The sequence below is a fragment of the Rhagoletis pomonella genome, unplaced genomic scaffold (genome assembly GCF_013731165.1).
Source record: "Rhagoletis pomonella isolate Grant_MI unplaced genomic scaffold, Rhpom_1.0 Rhpom_scaffold_00003, whole genome shotgun sequence".
In the NCBI taxonomy this organism is placed as follows: domain Eukaryota; kingdom Metazoa; phylum Arthropoda; class Insecta; order Diptera; family Tephritidae; genus Rhagoletis; species Rhagoletis pomonella.
This window is the reverse complement of record NW_023458557.1, coordinates 61,550,469-61,570,785: the sequence shown is the minus strand read 5'-3', so window position 1 is coordinate 61,570,785 and position 20,317 is coordinate 61,550,469. Positions and strand designations below refer to the sequence as shown.

Here is a 20,317-nt window from a genome sequence, read left to right as displayed (position 1 = left end):
ATTCATACATATATATTTATGTACAACTGTAGCTAATATTGTACGCGCCTTCCCAGGTAGGTTAAGTGCGAGTGATAAACACATGTAGCATAGTTAAATACTGTGTACATAACTACAATTAAAACGTTGAAAATGTTACAATTTCGGTATATGACTGAAAAAAAAACTCTAAAATACACACAAATTGTGGTTTCTAAGACATGTACGAAGTGATTAGCACAGCTGCATCCTTCAACTTGTCAACTCGCGGAAAATTCCCCGATTTGCAGGGAATTTCGGTTTAAGTGGTAATCGGGGAATGGGAATTTTTTTCGGGGAACTGGGTATGTTATTTTTATATCTTAAAGTAACCAAATTAGACGAGTATGTTAATTTTTAACCATTTGACCCTTTTTGGAGCGACATTTTTTCAATTTGAATCGTAATATCTCCACAACAAGAGTTTTCCCAGATATAAGCTATATACCAGATGAAAGTTAAGGTTTCGCTGGCTATCGAAGATCGAAGATCGAAAGTGAAATTCGTATTATGAGCTATGCAGGCGTGTCGAAATTTTCGTTGAGTATCGAATTTTCTGTCGAACAGAATTTTGCTTTCGATGGTGTAACGAAGTGTTAGAAAATTGTGAAAAATGTATGATTTTGTATATGTTTTCTTACATTTTGGCGGCTAGACACTAATTTCAAAATTTTTCTTTTAATTTCATGCAGTTCTAACATCGTGAATACTAAACACAAGCTCGAAAGGCTGGTTTTACTTGTGAAAGAAAATCCCAATGCTCTGTTGGCACGATCTCTGAGAACAAAATCGTAGCGCTGTTGATAGTTTTAAAATATTTTAAATAGATTTGGCTCACAAACGCCTCTTTAGATGGTCGGAACTTTTTAATGAATCTGTAGACAAATTTCTTAAATATATTGTATATCAAAATATATTCGAAAGACTAATAAACTTAAATGTTTAAGAGAGCATTTGCTACTCCTGCCCAGTTTACTAAGCTCTCATCCTCTGACGAATCGTTGAACCAGAACTCGTTGTACTCATTTTACCACGTTTTTATAAAATTGCTTTCTTTTTTACTTCATTTTAATTAGAACAAATTTGCATAAATATGTATAAGCACACTATTTAGTTTGCTCGATTTGTAAACAAAGCTTCTCAGCGGTGAAAAATATACTATTGTGAACAACCTAAACGAGCGAAATTCACAATAGCGCTATTCTTCATCGAATGAGCGCCATAATACCAAATGAAAATTCGTTCGCTCAGCACTTTCGACCACAGTCGAAAATCGAATGCAACTCATAATAGGGGCCTATATTTCCAGCAGCCCGATTTTTAGTTTTCAGGCGATAACGTTATGACATATTTATATTTCATAAACACAAAAGATAGAGTTGACATGGACTGAGTAGTGCGGTCTCAGTTGTAGTTTAAAAAATTGCATTTTTTTTGAAATTCAGTCAGCAGCCACGCCCACAAAGGCATACGAATCAAAACATCCTGGAACAAAACCATCTTAGTTTTTTTTGTACTTTAATTCCTGAAAGTTTGAAAAAATTAAATGATGGTACGTGCAGACGCCACATACATACCAAAGCATCTCGTAGTGGAGACACGAACCAAAACACATATACCTCTATATCTTTCCAACTAGTTGCCGGAACTTAATATATAAGGTATCGTTTGAAAGGTATTAGCCTATAGAATAACACTAAATATGTTGGGTGTGCCCACATGCCCCCTTAAACCGGCAAAAGCAAAAAAAACGTTTTTTGTTTCGCAACACTTTAGCCTAATTTTTAAGAATCCGGTTAATCGCTTATGAAGCTTGAATACATTTTCTGGACACACTCTGCAAGACCTTTCCAACAATATCTCAAACATGTCCATTGGACGTCTGGATAAAAACTTCCAAATCTCGTGTATATATAAGCGAGTCATTTCAGCATGCTACTATGGCTGCTTTCGTCACTCGCGCGCCCTGCCGTTCGCTGTGATAAGCGAGTCATTTCAGCATGCTACTGTGGCTGCTTTCGTCACTCGCGCACACTGCCGTGCGCTGTGTATAATATGTACAACTGAGATAGACTAATACTGTAGCGCCACTACAAATACCTAAAAAAAAGTTTTCTGAAAATTTGAGCCTTTAATATCAATATAAAATTTTCCGGGAACTTGTTTTCAGGTACTTCCTACACAATTTCGAGGTGGAAGTAAAAAAAAAATAGTCGCCGAAAAAAATCACCCTGGTATGTATGTACCGGACGTTCAGATTTTTTGAGCAGTGTGGCTAAGGAGCTCATCAAAAGCAAAAAATTTATTTGTCAAAAGTATTAAGGAAAATGGGCGTGGCGCCGCTCACTCATATATGTGCGTAACTAAAAAACTGATTCATCTCGAGCACACTATATACATATTGTTCTTAACCTCCTTAAGCCCCGCCTTGAAAATTTTTAAATCGAACAAAACCTACTCCCCCCAAAATATAGCTAGCTTTGAGTTTTTTGAAATTACCGTTATAAGAGCGGGGAGACTGGTTTTTGTTCGATTTCAAAAAATCTGATGAAAAATAGTCAAGCTGTTAATAAATAAGTGCATCAAGTACGAACATAAGAGTTGTTTTGAAATAAAAAAAATGGGGTTTCGGGAACAATAAGGAATCTATTTTAATGTTGTACTCGACCATAGCTACAACCTACACTAGGTTTTGTTTCGGGTATATTTTTTGTAGCACCGCATAATAGGTGAAAATAATTTGAAATTTCCTAGCTGCATAAATGGACGAGTTATGACAAAAAATCTCATTTCTGAACAATCAGTTTTATGGGAACTACGAGTTACAGTGTTTCGATTTTGGTGATTCCCACAAACGATTAATGCGTTATAAAAATACACGCACTTATCAAATTTTAGTCTGATATCTCAAAAACTGTGGGACCAGATTGGGTTCAAACAGACGGTAATGGTTCTGATCATTTTGTATACATTTTCATGAACTAAGAAAGAAGTAACATGATTTTTTCATACAGAGTAATTTTCGGTTTTTCCATGTCAGCGATTTAACATTTTTGAACAGAAAAACTACTTTTTTTTATCAAACTTATGTCGTTTTCGTTTCTACCGAAGAATGTTACCTTCTCTTTGCCCTCTACGCACAAATACTAAGAAGAGGGCAATGAGAAGGCAACATGTTTTGTAGAAACGAGAACGCCATTACACATTAGTTTGTTCGATTGCCCACAGTTTGAAAACCAATGGGTTCGAGAAATTAATTACAGTTATAAAGTTATGTAACACCACTCAACGGAGCTGAGATTCGTGCTAGTTGTTATGCTTAACAGTTCGTAGTTTGAAAACAAAAAAAAAACTCCTGAAAATGTGCGGTTGACTGTGAAGTGACCATTTGAAATATTTACTACTGCTGAAAAATTAACCAAAAATACTGCTACAGTACTGTACCAGCTTTATTTACATGTATAGGGTGTTCTGTAAAATTATTTAATAAAGGAGATGGGGGCGGGGAAGGTTGAATTTAAAACTTTGTGAGTTAAAGGGGAAGAAAATAGTTGACAGTCATTTTTAGAAAAAAGTTCTATTCTCAACGGTAAGTTCTAGTCAAAATTTGGCTCTAACGATTTTTATACTATTTTATATTCTGATAATGTTTTTGATTTTAAGGTTATCTAGACAGGTGTTATCTCTGGATATATTCGTACAAAGTTGCCATCTATTCGAAACTATTTTTAAGTTAAATAAAACCTCATATTGGCTATGACGTGAAAAGTATTTTAAAAATCCCCAATTAAGAGATATTGTTAATAGGGTTGCTACCTATTTTCCATTTTATATTTATTTGAATTATTGTTTAGAAATAAAGATACAATATTTTTATTCACGGATACTGAAAGAAAGATTTTAAACAACTCTTTTCCTATGTTGTGAGTGTTATCCGTTAGTATATTAGTTTAATGGTGCCCCTTATTTTCGATTATCCAAAATTTTACTAACACAATTAAAATGGATATCAAATTAAAAGTATTTTTGAGAACTTTAATCCAGAAATATGTTTGATGAGGGTCGCCACGTTTTATTTTTGTAATACGAATTTGTCTCTTATTCCCTTAATTAAAGTTGAATTTGATTTTTAAATAGGTGGTAACCCTCCCACATGTTATTTACAAATAAAGCCTTTTCAAAACCATTTCAATTGATACTCATATTGTAGTAATTAATTTAACTTAATCGTATCTATTTTTTTAAGCGGTGGTAGCTCCTTTTTTATGCTCTAACCTAGATATAAGCCTTCTCCTCGCCGAGACGAACACGCAGGTATGCGTTCTTCTATAATCGGGCCACGGCAACATAGAATAGTATATCGGTGTTTAACTTTAATTTCGTTGATTTGGTGCAAAAATTGGACGTCCTTCCCGCCTATTTATTTCATTTTAAACATTTGCTTGTGCTTGGTGTATACGCGATAAAAGCACACAAACAATTTTGGTGGTATGTGTAGAAAATTTAAATACCCTATCAATTTATGTCAATGTTCAAATGATATTTTGTACTTACTTGCTCGTTCAAATCCGTATTCAAATAATGAATCTATTAAACAATTAATGTTTGACGTGATTTTATTATTTCTTTGCTGATGACTTAATTGAACCTTAGAGTACATTTACTTGTAATTTTATTACAACATAGACGCCATTCGTAATTTAGACTTTAAAATATACAACAACGCTGTTTCGACTTTAATTTTGATATTTAGATTATACATACATACATTTTATTTATTTTTAATTTTGATAAACATTTTAATTATTTAGTTAATAAAATAAATATTTCTTCTTTTATTTTTGTAGCATCGCGCCAGGTGGCACAAATGCTCTGTACAATGACAATAATTATTTGCATATTTTTAGTAATTATAATTACATACAGTACAAGTAATTGCATGCTTCTGCGCGTATGCGAAACCGCACATACAAACGTACATCACACACATACGTATGTACATATAATATGTTACATCACTAGCATTTTACGCAACAATAATTCGTGCCTGCTATGTTTTGTAGATACATTTTTTCCAGTGTAAAGAAATTATCAGAGGAAAGACATTCAATGCCAAAATTGACTGCAAAGATAAAACGAATCAGCTATTCAACCAATGAGTCCATTTATTTCAGGTGCGCTCTGTAGGCGTCTCGAGCTCTTGCGCTCACTGCGTCCTACTATGGATGCGATGATCCCATCCGAGGCGGTCCGTAAAGAGAATAGGGCGCAAAGTACTGCGCTAGCGCCGGGTGTGGTGGCATCGGCAAACCACTCAATGTGCCAGCTGCAGAGGCAAGTGGCGGTGGTAGCATGGACGGTTTGCCATATGGATGATAGCGTGCAGCGGACAGGGGACTCAACGGCGGTGTGGGGTAAGTGCGCTGAAATAGCGGATGTGTGGGTGGGATACCGCCTGCAGCAGCAGCGCTCAGCACTGAGTCAGGCAGCGATGCGGTGTGTGTGCGCAAATGTTGAAACAGCTCATCGGAGGTGGCGAAGCGCTTACCGCAATACGCCGCATCGGCGCTGATCCACGAACAGACGTAGGGCATTTGTGAGGCAGCAGCCAGCGCAGCCAATTGCGCGTGATATGATGAAGCGGCCGCTGCTGCAACGGCGGCTGCAGCCGAAGAGCCGCCTCCGCCCATCGATGACGATTTACCACTGCTACCCTCACACTGTGGGCAACCGGCAGGACATGGCTGCCCGGCGGCTTTGTTGAGAAAATGCGGCGAGGATGGACAACCGGTGCAGTAGGGATCACGGCAGATATTCGGTGTCATCATGGTGGCTGGATCGATGCCCTTCAGACGGGCGTAGTTCAAGTAAGGATGTAAAGCGGCAGCCTTAAACATTGGATGGTGCTGTGACATTAGAGCGCTCGCCGTCATCACGTCCATTGCATATGGTAGCCCGCTTGAGGGATTACCACCCGGATAGCCAGCATAGTAGGAACCTGAGCTCGTCGTCGGCACACCTGCAGCGGCAGCCGCAGCATGTAACGCTTTAACGTAGTTGGCTTCTTTGGCAGCAGCGATGGCCGTGTCAGTGGCCGATTGCAAACGTGATTGGCTAGCAGCTGCTGCAGCCGCAGCACTTGGACTCATTTGCGCACTGCTAGTTGTGTGACTCAACGTCGCCGATTCCTTGGAGGAGGAGCGTTGCTGCGGACTACTACTATTACTTATACGTTGCTGCAAATCCATCACAGCGCCAGCGGAGGCAATTGGCGAACTCTTGTGCAAACCATTCATGCTGGTCGCTGGCGAGTCGCGCTGTGAGGTGGCACTTTGGTTTGAATCACAACGTTGTTGTTGCAGCTGTGCTGCCTGCTGTTGGCCATTCAACAGCATAACGCTGCCGCTGCCATTGCTCTTTGGTGTTCGCACTCGGCCGCTATTGCCGATGAGATTTAAACTGTTCGCAGACGCACCAGTACTTAGATTGGTGGCGCGTTCTGTCTCTAATTCAAGTCTGTCTCGCATATGATTGTTGTTTGTTATGTTATTATTCGACTCATATGGCTTAAAGCTGGATTTGATGTGTTCCACGGACCCGGTTGACACGGACGATGATTGACTGCTAACCGGCGAGGATTTGTCGCGTCCATCAACGCCACCAGACTTCAGCGACGATTTGGTTGATTTTTCGATGTTGGCGGCAAGCAGTTTCGGGTTGGTAGTATCCGCACCGATTGCGCTGCACGTCTGCGCTAGCAGGGCTAGCGGACTGCTTTTGCTGTCCAGCTGTAATGAGAAGAAATTTTATAAATACATTAGTAAGTCGAAATTATGCAGAGTATTTATGGATATTATGGGCTAAGTTTGTAATAAGTAATTCATATAATAAATAAATCGGAGTATATGGTGTAATATGTGCAATCAAAAAAGTGCATGTAAAACTACTACTGAAAAGTGTTTATTTTTCAACCAGAATCAGTTCAAGTATATGCACAAGATTTTCAAGATTTGATTTTGAACATGAGTTGTTTAAAATTTACACATAAATATACACCCGAAATGTTTAAAATCACAAACATTTTGAAAGTAAAAATATATTTTTTACAAATAATAAATATTAAGTGCCAGGGGCGCACGCAGGAATATATTTTTTTAAGGGAAAGGATTTATACTTCTAAATATATATCATCAGAAAATACTGAAAATTCGCTCTTTAAAAAACATTTATGCAAGTTTTATGTACAGTATGAAATAAATAAATAAACTTTTTAAAGTTTCATAAATCGCATTTTATTAACATAAAATTTACAAAGAACTCGGACATTTTCAACCGGCTTCAAAAAAGGAAGGTTATCAATTCTTTGGCGTATTTTTACTTCTTTTATTTATTCCACCGCATAACTTTGCACCGCGTGAACCGATTCCAATAATTCTTTTTTTACCGGAAAGATGGTACCTTAAGGGTCGTCCCGTAATTTGGTTTAGAAGGTTTATTAAATCATAAAAAAATTAACGGTTAAAGATGCACTCAACTTTCAAAAGTAATACAAAATTTTACAAAAGAATTTTAATATAAATAATATAATTAATTTCACGAAATTTTTGCACTGTTTTATTCATTTTCGTCGATTTCTGGTTTCTCATTTTTAAATACTTCGAATAACGAAAATTTAACTGAACTTGTATTTTTATCATGTAGCTAATTTTGGTGGAACGAATTCGAGGTTAGCAAATTAAATCTTCGAATGCTTATTAAGTACATATCAGTGGTGAACTTTTTTAGGCTGTAAAGTGTAAAAATCAACAGTAAGTGAGTATGCATTGCATATTTTAGGACAATGTTTTCATTCGCAGTTAAACTTTAAAGAGCTCTCAAGAAAAAAGAAAAATTCTTACAAAATGACGCACAAGAAATGGAAAAGAAATTTTTGTCTATCAAAATTTCTTAAATCATAATAAATTTAACCCCAAAATCCAAACTTTGAGTGCGCTATGTGACAAATTTGATATGTAAAAGTAAAGAGACAGTATTTAATTTTGCACACACTAGGAGAGGAAACTGGTTACCTCTCTTTATATGCGTAGATTTAAACGAAAAATTTTTAGAGGAAACTTTAAACATTTTATGTGTAAACTGTGAAAATGTGAACAATAAATGTTTAAAACTCAAAAAACAAATTTGAAATTTGTTCTACGCCACACATGATAAGTAAAATTAAGCAAGCAGTGTGTAAATTTGCATTCATTAAGTGAGGAAACTGGTTACCTATCTTAATATGCGCAAATTTAAACAAAAATTTTTTAGAGTGTGCCCGGCAGTGAAAAGCCAAACCAGTCAGAAAAAATACTAGTTCATTAACTAGTATGTGCCTACCAGTTCGACAATTTCGAAAAACTTAGGCGATCAGCGACATCTGCATTTGAATTGCCAAAGCCAAAAATAAAACGCAATTAATTGCTTTTCTTACAAATCTCGGCTGTGGCGTCACGTGAAGACTACTGGTTCTGGTTCTGAAATCGCAGGTTCGAGGCCGCTTGGGGGGGTTCAGATTTTTAAAGTTAAATAAATGTAAGTAATAATAATTTATTCAATTTATAAATAAATAACAATTTTGAAAACCTAATTGCAATGCAAAAAAAACATTTAGGAAGAAATGCTTGTGCTATAAAAAACAAAGTAATTAAACAAGAATATTTTTTGATAAAATTTAAAAATTACAATAAACAGCCTAAACAAAAAAATAAATTTATAAAAAATAAAAATAAAATAAAATAAAATTTCCCTGCGCCAGGATTTGGACCTGGGACCTCAGGCTTACCACGCGAGTGCTTTGCTCTGTCGGCCATTGTGACTGCTGGAGCGTCGCGAGCCAAAAGGCACACTTATGCTTTTCACGGGACATGAATTGGCAGACAATCTCATCAACTGGTATGATGCTACTGGTATTTATACTAGTAGATGCTGATGCATAGCCTGACAATTGACATCTCGTAGGACATCGCAATGTTAAAAATACCAGTCGCTAACATTGAAAAAGGATAGAACGTGAACTAGTTCGGCTGAAACGCAAACCGGTAGAATTCTAGTTCACAACTAGTAGCTTCCCTGCAGGGTGTACATTTGCACGCACTTATCTCAAAGTAAACTGTGAGGCAGCGAAGGTCTCGATTTTACGTCATTGCTAAATGGGCCAATCATTTTAAAAATAATTTTCTTCATTTACATAGGTCTTACATAGATACAAATATATGAGTTTAAATAAAATTTTAATCCCAGCAAACATTTGGAGTAATAAATGAGTCTTTAAGGAGTCATATTTCGGAGCCTTTTTTAAAGGTTTCAAGATTTGGATAGCTTTATAAAAATATTTAGGAAATAAAAAAAAAATTGGATTTCGATATCTATTAAGTAAATGAAATACCTGGAATGAATGGTACATATCTTGAGCGTATACATATGTACTGTGTATACTTAAAAAAAACTGATTGAAATTAACAAAATAAAAATTTTTATTACAAAGAAGCGCGGAATCCCTGATGTAAAATATTTTCTCAACAAAAAGTTAACAACAATACCTTTCATTTGATATACATATTGCGATGTTTTAAATAAATTGTGTAGAATCGAAAATAAGTGGCAACCTTACACTATTGTCTTAAGGGATAACATTATGTATACAGGGAAAGTATTGTTTAAGAACCTTTTCTTGGTACCCATAAATAGTAATATTTGACCTTTTTTTCTACAAAAAATTAAATAAATATGCGATTCAAATTAGGTGGCAACCCTAAAAATAGTTTTTAATTAGGTATCTTTAAAATACCTTCCAATTGATACCCATATTATGATGTTGTAATTAATTTGTAACTAATTTCGAATAGGTGGAAATCTTATACGAGCCTTCTAGGAGATAGTGCCTATTCAGATAACCTTAAAATCCAAAACATTTTCTGTGTACAAAATTTTATCAACATCGTTAGAGCCGTTTCCGAGAACGCCATAGATATATATATATATATATATATATATATGTATATTAGAGTGGTTAAAATTTTTTTTTTGGAAATTCATAAACGCTATCTCAAATTATTGTTATTTGTGATAAAAAAAAGAAACGTACTTTTTTATTTTGAAAAAAAGTTTTTTTAGAGGACGCGCTGGTCGGTTTTTTATAAAAATGCTGATATTCTCAATTTTTTGTTTTCTTGACATGTTAAAATTCAGGTAAAAATGTGATTTTTGTATATAAATTTTCTGGTATTATTGGGGAACGTTCCCTTAATTACATACCTGTCTTGGGTAGTTAGAATGGGCCTAATGCCCGAAAATATGCTCTCGAAAAGAGACTAATAAAATTGAAACGTTGCTACTGAACGATTTACGCGTTGTCATGGGTTGGAACTTGTTATCAGGGGGTTTCGTGGGTTGCTAATTAGGAACCTGAAGTCAGTTTTTTTAAATTTAAAATGGCGGATCCAAAATGGCGATAAATTTTTTTTTAAATTATTGGATTGGTTTGAAAACCCGCACTCGGGAGTTTTTGAGGTCGCCGAATACGAATCTAAAGTCAATTTTTTTTTAATTCAAGCTTCGCTCATCTTTAGTTCAGCTGGAAAACGATGATTCTCTCCTAGATCAGCTTTGTGTATGCATTTTTGGTAATCTTGGCAAAATATATTTTTGTGTATCTTACATACCACCGTCTAGCGCTGATTCTTTATATGCTACTCATATAAGCAATATTATGAGTCTTTATGAAGCAAATGAAGACAGTCATTTTTGTATCCTAGGAGACTTTAACCTGAGCAAAATTACTTGGTTAAATTTTCTTAATAACGGTATTTTAACGCCCACAAATGTGAATAGCTCGCATGAAATAAATTTCATTGATAGCCTCTTTAGTATTAATCTCACCCAAATTAATTCGTTTTTCAATTCATTACATAATCTCTTGGATCTGGTTTTTGTTGATGAAAATTTAACCTTTGAAGTCTCTGAATCCACATTCCCGATATGTAAATCAGATATGCATCATGTTCCACTTTCTCTCTCCGTCGAGTTTGTTAATTTTCTTTCAAGTTCAAGTGCAATATCCAATATTAGTTTTAATTTTCGTGATGCGGACTTTGACTCCCTAAATGCTGAAATTCTCGAAGTGGATTGGCTATCTATCTTCCACTCGAAAAGTGTTGAGGAATGCTTCGATGTTTTCCTATGCAATATATATGAAATCTTTACTAATAATCTTTCTTTACTACCTGAGCGAAAGCATAAACTTCCATGGTATACCAAGCGCCTCAAGAAATTGAAAAATCTTAGGAACAAATTTTTTAAACTTTATAAAGCTTCTAATAATAACCTCCATAAGGAAAATTATATGAGATATAGTAAAGATTTTAATGTGCTGGATAAATTCCTATATAAAGAATATATTTCTAGGTATGAAAATGAGCTGAAGGAAAACCCTAAAGCTTTTTGGAAACATATTCGTTCTAAGAAGGGTTGTTCTAATATTCCGGTTTCTATGACTTACTGCGGTGCATCTTCTGAATGCCTACTGGATTCTGTTAACCTGTTTGCTGATTTTTTCAAATCAAATTTTGTTTCAAGCAATACGGCTGGTAGTTTCTGTGCCGGTGTTGCTAAAACGGTCTGTTTGGGGTCCTTGTCAATCTCGGAAACTGACGTAATCAATGGTATTGCTGCCCTTAAATCCTCATTAAAATGCGATCCTGACGGACTCTCGTCATTTATATTGAAGAAATGCAGTATGTCTTTTTGCAAACCTCTGTATTATATTTTTAATTTCTCATTAGCGAGTGGTAAGTTTATTGACCGATGGAAAATAGCCTCTATCACTCCAATCTTTAAATCTGGCAACAAGAATAATGTAGCTAATTATAGACCGATCTCGAAACTCTCTAACTGCTCGAAACTTTTTGAGAAAGTAGTTAAAGAGAAGTTATTGTTTGCAATTAAAGGTTCCATAGATGAGTGTCAACATGGTTTTATTAGCGGTCGATCCACGGTTACGAACCTCGCTACTTTTTCACAATTTTGCGTTTCGTCATTTAAGACTGGCCAACAAGTAGATGTTATCTATACAGACTTTGCTAAGGCTTTCGATACTGTTACCCATAGTATACTATTGTACAAGCTCGAAAAAATGGGTTTCCATTCTACCTTTTTATGCTGGATTAGATCTTATCTCAGCAACAGAATATCATTTGTGGAAATTGAGAACACTAAGTCTTATTCTTTCGTAGCCACATCTGGGGTTCCTCAGGGTAGTATTCTCGGACCAATTCTATTTCTTCTTTTTATTAATGATATAGGATCTTGTTTTAGGAACTCGAATTATCTGCTCTATGCAGATGACTTAAAGATTTTCAGAACCATAGCAAGCTTCTCAGATGTTGTCCTGCTACAGGACGATCTTAATAACTTAGCTAATTGGAGTATTATTAATAATTTACGCCTTAATATTAAAAAATGCTTCCATATGAAGCTTTCGAAAACCCTCAATATCCATATGTCTACTTATAAACTTTTTGATGACAACCTTTCTACTGTTAGTGAGTTTGTTGATCTTGGAGTAATGTTTGACTCAGGCTTTACATTCTCAAATCACATAAGTTTTATTTTACCAAAGGCCTATTGTAACTTGGCTTTTTTGCGGCGATATGCCAAAGACTTCAAAGATCCATACACCAGGAAAACTTTATATGAAAGCTTAGTGCGCTTGAAATTAGAATATGCATCGATAATATGGAGCCCGATTTATGCTGTTCATTCTCAGAGAATTGAAAGAGTACAAAGAAGTTTTAGCAGATTTGCGCTTCAACCGCTTCGCTTCTCTGATCCATTACCATCTTATAGTGCCCGTTGTGCCCTCATAAGCATGAAGTCACTGGCGTCCAGGCGTTCTATTCAAACTCTGATGTTTATTTATGACCTAATCTGTGGTTTGGTTAACTGTCCGGAACTTTTAGCACAAATAAATTTTAATGTCCCGCGCAGAACTCTCCGCGCGCATTATCCGTTTAATGTCAAGATAATCCGAGCTAATTACTTTAATTTTGATCCCATCTCGAGGGCTCTCGCAGAATTTAATAAAATTTTTTGTAGTCTCGATCTGGATTTCGCACTTTCGAGGTCATGTTTTGGTTCTAAACCAGCTTCATATTATATTTAATAGCATACGCATGTATCTTTTTAGTCTGTAAGATTTGTTTTTCTAGTCTGTAAGTTTTGCATTGCTAGTCTGTAAGATTTATAAAAATCATAGACTTAATAAATTGAATTGAATTGAATTGAAAAAAATGGCGGATCGAATATGACGATCAAATTTAAAAAAGTGTTACTAAAATTAAAACGTTGTGTCTGAACGTTTTAAGCATTGTCAAGAGGTGAAACTCGTTTCCAGTGGGTTTCTGGGGTTGCTGATTACGAATCTGTTTTCAGATTTTCACAATTCAAAATGGTGGATCCAAGATGGCGACCAACTTTAAAAAAAATATTGGATTTGTTTGAAACTCCTAACCGCTCTCTGTACTGACTTCAGATTCCTAATTAGCAACCTCAGAAACCCCTTGGTAACAAGTTCCAACCCATGACAATGCGTAAATCGTTTAGTATCAATGTCTTTTCGAGAGAATATTTTCGGGAACTAGGCCCATTCTAACTACCCAAGCCAGGTATGTAATTAAGGGAAACTTCCCCAATAATACCAGAGTAATTATATGTAAAAACCACATTTTTAGCTGCATTTTAACATGTCACAAAAATAAAAAAAAATGGAGACCATCAGCGTTTTTTTAAAAAACCAACCAGCGCGACCTCTAAAAGAACTTATTTTTTTCAAAATAAAAAAATACGTATCTCTTTTATCATCACAAATAACAAAATTCTGATGTAGCGTTTATGAATTTCCACAAAGAGTGTTTTTATGAACAACTCTAATGTACATATATACAAGAATTGCTCGTTTAATGTAATTTAAGATTTAACAGTCCGATATAAGGGTGTTTCCCTACCTCCGAAGGTTGACTTATATGAGCTTAAATTCAGTCATATTGAACTCTTATCGGCCTCGTATACGGCTAATTTTGGACCCTTAAAAGAATTTTTAGTCTCATATATGAATCATTTCAAACTCTTATTAAGGCTCTTATCGGCCTCATAAATTACTACATTCGGACTCTTATTTTAGGTTGTTCTTTGAGTCTTATTGAACGTACTATATTTGCAAAGGCATTCAGCAAAAATTTCTTTCAAATAACATGCATACATACTTACGTGCATATACACATTTCAACATACATTTAATAGTAGCAGCTGCAGCTAAATTTTGTTCATTTTTTGTTTTCTAATTATCTTCAATTTCTGTATAAAGAAGTTTAAATATAAATTTCAAATGTTTATTGACTTTAAATTGGCACAAGGTGCTGGCTCATAACTTGGGTCATATATGAATCCTAAAGGATTCATATAAGAGTAAATTTTTGTTTTGTTTTTGAAACTTATATGTATTTCTTACCTACCTAGAACTTCTTTTGGACTCATATATTCAGAAGGCTCAGAATATATAATAACAGTTTTTTTTTTTACTCTATGCCAACGGGATCCACGCCTGGAAATGGCCTCCTAGCAGCGTTGCCGAATGCTTTGCTGAAAAAGCGTCATTTTACCTTGAAAAAATCGTAATTTCGGCCAAAAAAACCTCAAATTTTTGGTTATAATACTGGGTGGCGCCGAATGGGCTATATGGTTTGAATTCCCTTTAACAGTTTTCTTTGGGGATATTTGAAAGAAAGAGTGTACGTTAACAAACCAAGAACCATTCTCCAACTCCAAACCAACATTCGAAATAAAATCATGGCCATTACACCCGAAATTCTGCGAAAAGTTATGGAAAATATGCTTAAAAGAGCACGTATGTGCGAATCAGAAAATGGACATCACTTACAGGATATCATTTTTCAAAAAAAAATTATAATAATCGCCTAAATAAAAAAGATATAAACCATTTAAACCATATAGCTATCGGCGCCACCCTGTACTTTCATTCAGAAACATAATAACACATTGAGTGTAAAAACTCGGACGGTCTGCTAATTCTACTTGTGGTTATCAGATTAACTAAGTAGAAAGAGTCGACGAAAACCTTGGTCATCGAACATTAGTGAGCGGACTTAGCTCGCTTTCATAAATAAAGTTTCATGAGGGAGAGAGAGTCGGCCTGCAACAATACCATGATGTGTGTGTACCTACGACTCGTTGAGTTTTAAAAAGCGTTCAATTGCTATTCGACTCAAGCATGACGTTTGGTTAATTTTCATCAGTCTCATATTTAGTTGCGTCTAATGTTTGTTGACAATTCTGCGAACTCACAATAAAACGAATTGTAGATTTTAATACTTTAGAATCTGCAGTTTTTGGTGCCTAGTTAATAAAGACGACAGGGGTCTTTTCGTTTCAAAGTATAAAACCTTGAGGGAACTATTTTCTCTAAGGCCTTTTATTAAAGACCCGAGAATATTTCTGCATCATTGCAGATTGTTTGAAGCTGTTCAAAGTGAAAAATTATGTTAAGTTCACCCTGAAAAGCACAACCCTCGGTTGTGATTTAGCAACTGGATTTATTAGATCTTAATAGGTAAATCTCCCAATGGAGACATAGTATTACGTCTTTTAATCAGAGTGTATAAACACAACATTACTTAGCACATAAAAGTCTTATCAACTTTGAAGTAATTAAGGAAAGCGCAAGTGTATTGCAAAATGTTGCCACAAGTGGCATTAAAGCTTAACGATATAAGAGATAAAGATAAGCAAAAAGCGGAAGTAGACGCAGACACTACTTGCATTTATCAAATACACACACACATGCAATTTACGTGTATGAATATATACATACATATGCAAGTATACATATGTATAAATGCAAATATTTATGCATATTATGTATCCGCGCCAGACTATAAAAACTTGCAAAAAGGGGAACACTTTAGCGCGTAATGCATGAGTTTTTTCATCAGATAAGCAACGAAGCAATAAAGCCGAAAAGCGAACGTAGGGAATTCGCTCAGTAGTATGTGGTAAAACCAGAGTATAAAAACCACATAAAAACTGCACTTTGCGGCTTATTTCAGAGTTGCTCCAACTTTCAGTATGCTTGACTTCATATGCATGTTTCGGCCTAAAAGTTCGCTGTTTTGTTACACATATTTGTAAAAACTTTAGTTACATAGCTACATATGTATATGGACAGAAATTTAGTTTTTTGAACATTAATTTAAAGTCGTCCCTAATTTTGGATAATAAATATTTTGTAAACTTTTCATTAATAAAACAATGTAATATTCTTATTTTGACAAACAAAGCTTTTACTTTGTTTGGTTACTGTCCAATTTCAGAAAGGTTTTTAATTCATCCGCATTAGGGATGCGTATCGGCAATGAAAATTTGATATATCGGTATCGCGATATTCCAAATTGACGATATTCGATACCGATATATCTACTAAAATAATATCGATATATTGAATATCGGCAATATCGATTGACACCAAACTCGTTGGTTTGTTAGTTTGCAGTTTTGCGTATATTTCGTTTTCGTTTCGTTGTTTTTTTTTTTTAATTTATAAACGCCAAATACATATACGTAAAACTATCAAAAAAAAACACGAATAAGCATAAATTTATATCACGAAGTTACTGTGGCTAAGATGCACTTTAATTATTTTGAAAAAATAGTAACCAGAGTTCAACAACTTTGATTTTCCCCTCCTCACAAGCAAGTCTAGGACGTATACTCTGTATTGCGATTCGAAACTCAATTGCTGCGATCCTCCTTTTGAGTAGTTGTTTCAGGCGAGCTGATGTCAATTACCTTTGTTTATAAAAATATATTTATTTGTATTTACTCCTAACATATTCACTGTTATTTATACTCTGGTAACTTAGCGTCTTGTTTTCTGTATAATGATAATTTTTCAAGTGTACAAACAAATTCGTTGTCCTCCAGAGTACGCAACAATTTTCTGGCAAGTTTTGCATTTCAATTTCCTATCTTTTAATCTTTGGAAATCTCTCCACGCTTCACTTTTTGGAGCCATGATTTCGGTAACACTTTCGATGACGGAACGCGGCTCTGGGGGCTGAAATTCAGAGTATAGGTAGGGTAACATTATTTGACTTAAATCAATATCGGCAATATCGATATCATCGGACTGAATAGCCGGATATTTTGTTCCGACTTTTATGTATAAACAAAATAAAAAAGCCTTAAGAACCAGCGAACTTGAGAACCAGCATTACCTTTGCTAACAATGCTAACCTAGATTGGTTACGAGTTGATTTTCAAGGACTGCTGTTAGATATTCACAATTAACGAATTTAGTTTGAATTTAAATTTGTTTCCTGAGGAAGTCTTAAGAAAGAAGTCTGATGTGGACTTTTTTGCTTTTTTCATTTTTCCTAATAAGCAAATCGTTGTACAAAGCTCAATAGCACTGTTGAAATGAAATAATTATTATTAGGATTTTTTTAGTATCCATCGCAGATGTGTGTGGAAGACAGCTAGAAACTGTTCACCTAATGTTGCTGACGTTCGGTGTGATCAGCAGCCAGGAGGATGTCTGTACCTACCCAGCAAAAAATTTTAGTGGTAAGTGTTCTATAACGCAATGTAATGCATAGTAGAATTTTCTTCAATATTTTATTAATTTCATTGCTTTTAATCATTACGGGGAATGCAAAGTAGAATGATTCACCGTAGGCAGCTGAAAAATAGAATGAATATCCAAAAATTATTTTTGTTTTGCTTTGTTTAATTTACAGCGAAGTTGAAGTCAGTCAATGAAGAGAAGTACATAAGTTAGGAAGTAAATTTTTAAGTTTAATTAAATATGAATGTATGTTCATGCCAATTTTTAAGTAAGATCTAAATACCTACATAAATATATACAAATGTATGAATGTACTGTAACTGATTTATAAAAATTTTAATTAATTTTAATCTTCTAAGACAATCTGTATTTTCTGTTTTCAATTGGATATATGTAAGTATGTACTTATCTAGGCATTCGAAGGCAATGCTGCGGCTAAGGGTTTACGGCCAATGACATGCCCATGTTAACATGTTGTCTTCTTGAAGCGAAAGGGTAAGCGGTTCCCATCGCCTAATTCGATTCCATATGTCATATTTTCCACACTCGTGAATGCGAATTCGAATTTTTGGAATGCGAATGTTAGGAATAACATTATAAAACTATAATCAACTTAAGTCATCGGTTTTATTACTTAACAATTTTGTAAATTATTAGAACATTGAACGAGTGCTTAATCTAGTAGTCAAAGTTCAAAACGGGCATAACATATTTAAAAAAAAAAAGTAATTTTGCTGCCTTTTCTCCCATGAGGCTCATATATAAGGCCGGCTGCACTGAACCATTGCTCACTTGGAACGCTGGCGGGTGGAGCGCTCAAATATTTGCTGACCAGATCTGTCAATTTGTCGTATTTTAGTTTAGTTTTCTACCAATCGAGAGGATTTTCACCGAGATGAGCTCGTTTTTCTTCCTTCAATTGAGCTTTAATTACACATTTTTTAATGTCTCCAAATTCTACATCCGAGTCTTCGCTTTCTAGGTTGCTTATAAGACTTTTAGCAGTAAGTGTTGAAGGCCCATCAATGTTGCTCGATATACGAGTACTACTAACCGTTTGGCGCCTGAAAAGCCGGTTATTGTCCGCACCCTGGTTAAACAGACTTAGAGCCATTTTAACAATATCTCTGCCCATGTACACATTCGCATTCGCAAAACATTCGTATCATTTGATGCGAATGTGTAAAATGATGCGAATCATTCGCATAACGAATGCGAATACAAATATTCGCAACATCCCTGGTATTACATATATTACCAACACTCGTTTGCTCAACATTTACACGTGACTACTTGCTACATGAGGAGACTAAACACCATTTTATGAGTCAGCATCTTAAGTGGCAGAACGTGACTTTGGTAATCGGCGTATTTGGATCCTGCAAGCATGGATGAAAAAACTAAACCATAGTATTTAGGTACCTACAAATATATTTCTCCATATGTAAAAATCGATGGTCCTCTGCAATAACGAAAAAACTCCATTTGTATTGCGGAACAACGGCATAAAACGAAAAGTGTCAATATTTCCAATAAAAAAATTACTAAGTGTCTCACTGAGGTATACGTGGTTACGCAGTATTTACACGTTTCGATGAATTGCCCTAATATGCACAGCATGGTTCCATGTGAAAATACGCAAATACGGTCAGCTCTGAGTACTCAGGAACTTTCAGTTTAGAGGTTTATTAGGATTTTTAATGTATGTCTGTCGGTAAGCTTCGACCTCGACCTCCTTAAAAGGCAAATGTTTTAAAGAATGCGACAAACGGCTCCTAATCGATGACTTAAAAGCATGAACTTCAAATCTCCGATGCTCTGGACGAAAGTCATCATAAGGAGGTCAACGCGTTAAACATCGTTTTGATGTAGAATAAGGCCAATCTAAAAAATAGTTTGAGGTATTAAATAATACGCTATAAGTTTGAATAAATATTGCAATATGTACCGATAGACATTTATTGAAATCTTCTGTTCATTTTAATATGTTATTTCATTATTATTCTTTAAGATAAATTTTCTACTACTTTGTTTGTTTTTATTTGATAAATTACCCGTATTCAAAATCGCAAAATTTTCTATATACTGAAGTGCATGTTGCTCCCATATTAAGTAAATATAACACTCCTGAATTCATCACTTTGGGAGACATCGCTTTCTGCTCCCAAAAGAGTTATAATGGAGTAAAAAAAACGAAAGAACTCTCTTATTGTTTCGAAAAAATGTCAAAATGAGTAGTCTTTTGTTATTAACTTTGAAAGATCTCTTTGATTGCTCCGAACTGAGTAATAATGGAGTACAAAACCGAAAAATCTCATTTATTATTTCAAATCATGTCTCATGGAGGATTATTTTTTTTGTTAGCTTTGAGAGACATCACTTCTCGCTCCTAATCGAACAATAATAGACACCAAAACTTTTATGCCTCAATTTGGGAGTTTTCCCTTCAGGTTCTAGTGGGATAAAACGAAAAGTTTCAATATTTGCCATAAAAAAATTACTAAGTGTCTCACTGAAACTATGTAATGAACGGCAAAATACGAATAGTGTCAAAGTGTTATTTCACATAAAAGCATCACGAACCTATCGAGAGTTTTTGACTTATGCCAATATTCAATGTTAGAT

The 20,317-nt window shown here is 35.0% G+C and overlaps 1 protein-coding gene across 1 annotated transcript; it reads right to left on the bottom strand.

The window, feature by feature from the left end:
* Nucleotides 1-4,616: 4,616 nt before the first annotated feature.
* On the bottom strand, nucleotides 4,617-6,812 carry LOC118736331 (zinc finger protein Elbow-like; the record flags this gene model as incomplete). Its single annotated transcript, XM_036466425.1, has 1 exon — nucleotides 4,617-6,812. A coding segment is annotated over one exon (1,575 nt), but the record flags the coding sequence as incomplete, so codon positions are not given.
* Nucleotides 6,813-20,317: the final 13,505 nt, after the last annotated feature.